This window comes from Mauremys mutica, chromosome 11 (genome assembly GCF_020497125.1).
Source record: "Mauremys mutica isolate MM-2020 ecotype Southern chromosome 11, ASM2049712v1, whole genome shotgun sequence".
NCBI lineage: Eukaryota > Metazoa > Chordata > Testudines > Geoemydidae > Mauremys > Mauremys mutica.
Genome location: NC_059082.1, coordinates 15,263,606 through 15,272,472, shown reverse-complemented (window position 1 = coordinate 15,272,472; position 8,867 = coordinate 15,263,606). Strand labels below are relative to the sequence as shown.

The following is an 8,867-nucleotide window of genomic DNA, read 5'->3' as shown; positions in this document are numbered from 1 at the left end:
TGCCTCTGGCCTAGTCTTCCTCTGCAGAAGTCACTTGAGACCCAGGGGCAGGATCCATGGGTGAGATCTCCCCAGAAGCCAGGCCATCTCCTTGCCCCTCCATGTGGTTGGTGGTAGGGCTTTGTGGAGTCAGTAACAAGGCATGTGCTAGGCAGTCTATGGCATTGGGGAGCTCTTGGAGCCCTTTTCTTCCTGTCCTGTAGGAGCAGCTCAGTATCCAGGTAGGTTCCCTGCAGGAAGGTGAGCTGCATCCCCCTCCCAACTGTGTGTTTCCCCATCCCCCAATCAGAGCAACCGGCTCTTCTGTTTACTGCAATAATAAATGTTCCCCACTTGCCTAGTGCCTGGTATGCTCGTTTCCCCCGGGCGAGTGAGATTGTGCCACTGAGGCCGTCCCCAGTAAAATGGATCAAACTGCAGCTGTCTTGGTCCCTGCATCCTTGGGTGGGGGCGGCACAGGTCCAAAGACCTGATCCCAACAGCAGAGCCACAGACAGGGGCTGGGGGTGGCTGCAGCCCAAAGAGCATGACATAAGCTGGGGCAGAGCTGCTGCTGAGCTGGCTTCTCCATGAGCCTGTAAACAGGGCGGGGTGATGCTGTGTGTAGTCCTGGCAGAGGAGGCAGCATCTGGGCCTTTCTGCAATATTGTGACAAGTCCAATACCAGCTCTTCCTGCCGACTCAGCGCCAGCTCCCCCCACCCTGTCAGTGCCTTGTGGCAGGCTGGCTAGCGCTCTACACTTCCTGGCCTTAGGCAAAGGGGCGTTTGTGCCAGGGTGGCAGTGAAGGGAGAGGAGGGTCTGAACCTCCAGTGGGCTGGAGGCTGGGCCCTTTCATTTATCAGATGGGATGCCCCTGGCCCACACCCTCAACCTTATCCCCAGCCCATGCACTAGGTGATGGAAGGGAACGGGCCTAGCTGGAGATGCTCCTCCCCTCCAGCTCTCTGTCTTTATGGAGGGGTGACTATTTGCAGGAGGGTTGGGGCTGCCCTGATGGATGTGACTAACCTACTCAGACCTGGAACAAGAGGGCAGTGCTAGATGTAGCTGTCCTGTCCTGTACTCACTGCTGGGAGCTGCTGTGGCCACCTTCCAGCCATAGGCAGGCAAACATGCTCCCACTGTAGCTCTCTGCTGAGCTGCTGTACAGCAGGGACCCGAGATTCCTGCCTGGTCTGCCCTAGCCTGCACTCCACAGTCATGCAGCACAGCTGCTGTAGTGTTCCTTCACGACGCTGTATGGAGACAGGCTCAGGCAGCAGCCACTCCTACAGCTGGGCTTTCCAGAGCCCTGGCTCCCAGGGCCAGACCCAGAGAGCTGAAGGACCAAGACATTTGGGGATTCTGCAAATCCAGGCAATGGGCCCCACTCTGTAAGTGTGGACAGAGGAACAGTCCAACTCATCCTCCAGCGCTGCAACAGTTAGCCTGAGCCAGGCTCTGCCTTCTGTCAGCGCTCTCACAGGTTTGATTTGAAACCCCAAACCATTTCACATCTGACTAGTGCCATGCAGCAGCACAAGGTTGGGGGGCACGGTCCTAAGGGGCTGAGCCCCTCGTGTTGCAATGCCAAGCCAATCATAATCACACACAGCTCATCGTATACATGCTGCTCCCTCGCACTCCGATCCCAACCAGGAGCCGCATACAAAGGCCAAGGGAGAAAAGAACAGTTTGTCCAGCTCCTCAGGGACGGCTGTCAAACCGGCTGGGTGAGCTGGGCTGCCAGTGAAAGGCATAAGTTTGAGCTGACTATGTGCTGGATTCATAGTGAAGGGCCTGGGCCTACAGCAAGAGGGAGATTTAGCCAAATTGCAGCAGGTGCCCAGATTTCCACCCTTGGTCTGTCACACTCTAGGGCAGGCTAGGCCAAAAGGCAGTTCTCCTCAGCCACCTCCTCCAGAGGCGAGTTCCCCCTTCCCCTGCACAGAAACCACAGACGGGATGAGCCAGGAGCTTCCTACACAAAGGGGGTTTATTGCAGTAGAAATCACTATTTACACCGACGCACCCTCTTATTTACACTCAACCTTTACAGCCCTGGTGCTGGGGTAGAAGGAGCAGAGACCCCGCTCCACATTCAGAGAGGAATTTTACTGGTTTTCAGCCCATCTGTGGGAAGAACCTAGCTCTTCCTTCAACTCACAGGCCCTGCCCGGTGACCAGCTAGGGGCAGACAAACTGTGGCTCCCAGCAGGGACCGGGTTAACATACACGGGATCCCACGCTAGAGTCTGGAGTCCTGGAAACCAGCCAAGTCTCCAATCTCATATGCATGGACAATGCAACGTTTAAACAACAGAAACCTCTGCTGTCAGCAAAAGAACCGGGGAGAGGAGCTGGTCAGCACAGACAACGCCAGGCACCGTGACAGCTCAGTAACTAGTCGAGACTGCACAGAGAAGAGGGACAGAACCAGAGGCTGACAACGTTCCCTGAATCCCAAGGGCTTTGGTGTCAGCTGAAGATAAACATCCGAGATGCTGAGAAACACCAAGGGGCAGACATAGACGCCACCCTCTGTACATGGGGACTGCGCCCACTAGCCACTCCAGAACCACATCAGCATCAGAGAGGCTTACAAGGAGCATTACCCAGGACCACCTCCCTGTGAAAAGGAAGGAAGGAGGGTCCACGAGTCAGAGCAATAGCTTGGGACTCTGGAAACCAGGGGTCAATTCCCTTATCTACCAGACTGTGTGTGACCTTGGGCAAGTCATTTAATGTGTCTGTGCCTCAGTTCCCCCTCTGTAAAATAGGATTAATAGCACTGCCCCACCTCACAGCAGTCTTGTGAGGTGCTCAGGTGTTATGGTAATAGAGACCATAATAACTACCTAAGACAGATACAAATAGCCACATGCCCAAGTTATTGCTCCTAGATTCCCAGCTGAGACTGGAACAGAGGGTTAGGGGACAGCTGGTCCTTCCCACTCATCTTTACTGAGAGGAAGTGGCAGCTCCCCTCCAAAGGAACTGGGGGAGGTAAGATACGCCCAGAAGCAGCAGAAAGATGCTCTGGTGTTTTCCAATATTTGGGAGGGGACTTATTTAGAGTGAAGACTTAAGAGAGACTGTGAGCTCAGCACAATGGGGTCCCAATGCTGACTGGAGTCTCTGGATGCTATTGTAATATACATAAAATTCAGACTACCTGGCTGAGGAATCTGCTCCTCAAGGGAAGGGGTGGGAGCCCAGAGGTGGCGCATTTATAGCTAGATTGGACACCATGCTAGTAACTGTATAATAGGGCCCAACCCCCTGGGGTTGGACACTACAGACTCCTAAGTGTTGAATTATAAAAGGCCCCAGGTTGCACTGGTATATAGGTTAGCAGGGGCAGATTCAGCTATTTTCCTGAGGCTCTCAGGTGTGAGGTTGGGGGAATCCATTTGACTCCCCAAATAGACTACATGGCTCTTTTCACAGTCACTGGGGTAGGAGGGGTTAGTCTAGTGAAGGAGGCTGGGCACTCTGGTGTTTCCAGCTGGCAGCACATGGGGAAGTAACACACAGGCTCCAGCTCAGAGTGAGTCCGTCCTCTTCCGAGCAAACACAGCCGACATGCTTTTGACAATGCTGCGGATCCCAGTTCCCTTCTTCAGTGCCAGCTTGGCCTCGCAGATGCGCTCCGCCAGCCCCTGGAAGACCATGAGTGCTCCATGATAGGCCTCAGCTGCAGAGACCTCATAGAACTTGCAGTCCATGGAGAGCGCCAGGAGCCGGCCCTCCTCACTGGAGACTGCCCGCCGGTGGTGCAGGTCCCGCTTGTTGCCCACAATGACGATGGGCACCTTCTCCTGGCTTAGAGCCTCCTTGGCTGCCTTGATGACCTGGACTTTGGGGCGCAGCATGTTGAAGCTGGCACGGTCGCAGATGCTGTAGACCAGGACAAAGCCATCTGCCCACTGGACTCGCTTTTCCTTGGCAGAGCTCTCATCCACCCGGTCCTGGGGAAGGAGAGATGGGACAGGAAGAGGGGGTGGAGTTTGATAAATGAGTGAGTCTCTGGGGAGGATGTTAGTGCTGACAAAGGTTACACAATCATCCGGCTGGGCTGGAAACTGAAGCTCCTACACTACTCTCTGAACAACATACAGGTCAACTGCAGCTGGGTAGTGACCCTGCCAGTCACATCAACTCCGATCTGGAAACACCAGCTGCAAGAAGAGAGAGACTTTGGTTCTGGTCTTGGCCAGCACAGCGCCACAAACAAGACTGGCACCCATAACCCACAGATAAAGTTTTTATCACCTAATCTCCTACACCCAACCCCAGCCACCTCCGACTCCCAGGAGGGGTAGGGAGGGGCCCTTCCCCAGTTTGGTTCAAGAAGGCTGTGCTTGCACCTAGCAGCACCTTACTGCCCTTCTGTGCAAAGCATCCAGGCTCAAGAGCAGCCGGAGGCTTCTGCCTCCACGCTGGCAGAGATGCAGCACATCCCGTCTCTGGACAGGCAGTCACATCCTCCCCAGGGAGGAGCACTCAGTGGACAGAAGAGGACAGGGAAGGTGAGGGGGAAATGAGAAGAGCAACAACCTCTGAGTAAAGGGAAGGGGAGGAGCGATACCTGGCAGAGCCCACCAATGCTAGGCCAGAACACTTTGGAAGAGACTAGTGTCAGGCCTACTATCCTCACCTCGCATTGCGTGGAGCAAAGAGGGCTTTTGGCCAGGCTGGCTCTGGCTGCAGGTTATACGACTGGCGTTCTCAGCTTAGGACCTCACTTGGCACTCCCTGCCACGTCTACTGAACCAGTACAGGTGGGGGTGGGGGAGGTGGGTGGGATTCAGTCAGGTCCAGTACTGAGCTAGCTGCTGCTTCATCCCCTTTCTTTCCCACTGGGGACTAGTGGAGCAGGGTGGCAAGTCCTGCACTGCTGCTAGCCTGGGAACACAGTCTTTGCTGTCCCAAGGCCTTTACCCTCCAGCTGGAAGCACAAGAGAGGCCCCATCCCTGCAAGCTGCCCACTAGCCAGCTGGTTGGCCCAAAGGTTAGTCATGGTTGGAGAGAGTCGGAAGCAGGGGTTATGGTCTGGCTGATGCTTCAAGTCCATGGTTTGCCTTTGGGTTTTCTTAGCTAGGGGAATAGTTTTTCCTTGGGGCAAGAATATGAGACAGCAGCAGCAGAGGCCCCTCACCTGTGAACAGGGGACGTCCCATATGTGGACGTGGATCTCTCTGCCCTCCATTGCCAGGCTGTGGCTGTAGATGAATTCTGCCAAAAGGCACAAAGATCACTGCATGTATCGATCACAGACAACCAGAGAGCCATGTCCTCTCGATGACAACCCTGCCACCCACTGCCTCCCTGCTGCACACACCCTCCCCTCCAGGTGGGAGATCAGCCTCCAGGGTGCAAGGAACATGGCCTCTGTGCTGTACGTAAGGCACCAGACACATCTAGCATGTTGGCATTCAGCCAGAGCGTCTGCCATCCAGTAACCCAACCTGCCGGGGTGTCCATCTCCCTCCTGTCCTTCAGTCAGTGCACTTGCACCTGCGTCCCCTCTAGCTGCCCCACACGGGTCACACAGGAGCCCCTCACACCTCTACAAGAAACGCTTCTAAATGCACAAACTGGTTCCAATGAGTAGATTTAACCCTTAAGCCTGCAGGTAGCAGGCAACAGCCCTGGAGAGGAAAAGAGGGGGCTCAGGAAACAGCCAAATCCCACACAGAGAACCAGTCACGCAAATCAGGACTTTTCCAAATTGGTCAATTCACACCCCACAAGGACAAAGGGAAGTTAACACGCAAGCCCCCAGCATGGCACTCACCCATGTCTCCATATTCCCCGATGAATCGCCTGGTAAGGAAACGCACCGTCAAGGCTACAAAGAAGAGAACGGGGGGAAAAAAAACCTAAGGATTTTAAATACAATTTTTTAGTTCCCATGCAAACCCAAGCGGAGCGATTACTACCCTGAGCCCAGCTCAGCACCAGCCACAGCCTAGTGTGGACAGCCTGCTCTGCAATGGAGCCATCTCTCCATTTCTGTATCCATTAAACTCTCACTGAGCTGTGTGTGAACAATCTCTATATTATTTCACACATTGTCCAACCAGCAGGTTTGCTAAGAAAGGATGAATAGATCAGGAACTCTCCCAAACCAGCATTTCAATGGACTGCAACCGACTAGGAAGCATTTTCACTTACAGAACATACCTATCATGAAACTCCCTTGTTGTCTCAGAGGATGCGCTCTGCTTTCCTTCCTGGAATCACAGCTGTTTGAGATGGAATAGACCAAACTGGTCCCATCTCAGCTGTCTTTTGGCTATGGCAGGATTGTCCCCAACAGCGTATTCGCCAAGCTTTGTCCAGTTCGATTTTAAAAGTCCCTATGATCTAGCTCACAGTCATATCCCTTCCCTTGGGGGAGCTTTCCCCAGCTCCAGGGATCTCCCAGCTAGGAAGTTTTCCATGTTCTCCCTGCTCTTCCTTTGGTGATTAAAGTTCTCACCTGATTTCCCCACGCTCTCTGCTCCCATAACTAGCACATTTGCTTCCATTTTCAGCGTGGTGGGATTGGACACCTCCATCAAGGGCTGGTGGTCTGGGGTGAAGCTGGCACTTCTGCGCAGAGGGATTCGGAGAACCATTTGTAGATCTCTCTCTCAGCAGAGTCTGTCTGTCTGTCTGCCACTCCACTGTTAGAGATAGACTGACTCCCGTCTCTTCCTATTCTAGCCCTCACTGAGGGAGTAATCTGCATGGGCCATACCATTCCCAACGGTTGCAGGGGGTGACACACCAAGAGCGACAGACCTAACCATTCATTGTAAAATTCCCAAGATTAAAAAATCCCAACTTTGATACCAATCAAATCATCCTAAAAGAAAGCCCCCAAACCTGACCCTACAGTAACGGAGGGCTGGGGGGATCCTGATGGGGTTAAAGAGTGTCTGACTTCAGCAGCTGTTCTCCAAACCATGTCCTATAGTGGATCCTCAGCTGAGCAGGCTGCCAGCTCCTTCCATGCATCAGGCATGTCACTTGGAAGGACAATCCATCCATGGTACCTCACCCAGCAGGCATCACAGAGCTGCATTCTTCCCACTTTGCTCTTACAGGATGAATTATGGGGTTTCTGATGAGGAAGGCAGGTATGTTTCCACCCCCTCCCCATAACTCCGCTAAGCCACCTTGATCTTGACCTGCAGCACCCCCTGCTATTCCAGTGCTCCCTGCCCCCAGCTCTGCTGATACATCTGTTATGACATGCAGCTCCCCACTCCTGTTTCAGTCTGCCACCAACTCCCCCCCCCACACAACACACACACTTCATTCCTGACTATAACACTCCCTGACCTAGTCTGTCGCACAAGCAGGGACTTCTAATTGTGTCGTTATGTGCAATGACTCTGTGATGTGGCCAAACACTCACTAGTTGAGATCACCAAGCTCATTTCACTTGTGACAGGAGCACAATTAACCCAGTTGTCCAGAGCGGTCATTCAGCCCATGACCTCTCACCAGGGCCGAGACTGCACTGTATTTTGAATGAGGGGATTTGTAGTGGCTGAGCAGACTCCCAGACCCCTGTCAGGGATGGCACTGAGGAGGTGTCTTTGTGCCAATCTCACCCACGTCACCCCTCCTCAGTCCACAAGGCTGCCTTGCCCAGCACTCTCACCATGTCACCTCCACCTCCTTGACTTCCTCCACTGGCTCCCGCTCCTCCACTGCACCAATTTCAAGCTTCTTGCCCCAACCCTTCAGGGCCCTTCACAACTCTGCCCTTCGCCGTTGGCATCGCATCAGCTCCTGGCCCCTCTCCCCAAGCCACCCCACCTCCTGAGCACCTGTCTTCACACCACCCCCAGCCTGGCACACCCCATCCCCAGGGGAATCATGCAATAAACCTCCCCCCTGCACTGAGCTACAAAGACACCGCCATGTGAGCCCACCCCATCACTCCTGACAGCCAGAGTGCCTACACCAGATCAGGCAGTGTTTGGTTGGCTGGCATAAGGGGCAGTTGGGGAAATGGGGTGGCTGGGCTGGGGGAGCTGATGGCCCTGGTTGGAATAGGATGGTGGCAGGGCTTGGTGGGGGTTGGCAGGGCTGGGAAGGGGATGGCACAGATAGGGGGCTGATGACTCTGGTAGGGGGATGGCAGGACTGTGGGGATGATACCCCTGGTTGGGAGGGGTGGCAGGAATGGCGGGGGGTCTGATGATGCTGGATGGGGGTGGCTGGGCTGGAGTGTGTGTGAAAACCCTGGTTGGGGAGGGGTGGCAGGAGGACTGGGAAGGGTGATGACACTGGATGGGGTGTGTGGCCGGTCTGGGGGAAGCTGATGATACTGGTTGGGGTGGCAGGATGGCGGGGGGCTGATGACCCTGGAGAGGGATGGCAGGCTGGAGGGGCAGGCCCCTGGCAGGTGATGACTCGGGGGGAGGGTAGCAGGGCAGGGGTGGCAGGGCTGGGGGGCAGCAAGGCGGTGGGGGGGGGCTGATGACCCTGGAGAGGGATGGCAGGGCAGGCCCCTGGTGGGTGATGACTCGGGCGGGTGGCAGGGCTGGGGGGCTGATGACGCTGGGGGGGGAGCAGGGCGGGGGGGGGCTGATGTAGCTGGAGAGGGACGGCAGGGCGGGGGGGGGCTGATGTAGCTGGAGAGGGACGGCAGGGCGGGGGGGGGGGCAGGCCCCTGGTGGGTGATGACTCGGGGGGGTGGCAGGGCTGGGGGGGCTGATGACGCTGGGGGGGGGAGCAGGGCGGTGGGGGGTGATGATGGAGCTGGAGAGGGATGGCGGGGCGGGGGGGGGGCAGGCCCCTGGTGGGTGATGACTCGGGGGGGTGGCAGGGCTGGGGGGGCTGATGACGCTGGGGGGGGGAGCAGGGCGGGGGGGGCTGATG

At 55.7% G+C, this 8,867-nt stretch overlaps 1 protein-coding gene across 5 annotated transcripts; it reads right to left on the bottom strand.

The window, feature by feature from the left end:
• Positions 1–1,954: 1,954 nt before the first annotated feature.
• LOC123343618 (ras-related and estrogen-regulated growth inhibitor-like protein) lies at positions 1,955–8,216 on the bottom strand. Of its 5 annotated transcripts, none has more exons than XM_044978813.1 (5): positions 7,916–8,216; positions 6,469–6,581; positions 5,782–5,835; positions 5,143–5,219; positions 1,955–3,952 (listed from the first exon to the last, which is right to left on the bottom strand). In XM_044978813.1, the coding sequence occupies exons 1-5, from the start codon at positions 7,918–7,920 to the stop codon at positions 3,527–3,529; spliced, it is 675 nt and encodes a 224-aa protein (XP_044834748.1). In that variant the 5' UTR covers positions 7,921–8,216; the 3' UTR covers positions 1,955–3,526. The 5 variants fall into 5 exon arrangements, with proteins under 5 accessions (XP_044834748.1, XP_044834752.1, XP_044834747.1 ...); XM_044978817.1 differs by lacking the exon at positions 7,916–8,216 and adding an exon at positions 7,393–7,629; XM_044978816.1 differs by having other exon boundaries at positions 1,956–3,952; positions 7,642–8,213.
• Between the last annotated feature and the right edge of the window lie 651 nt (positions 8,217–8,867).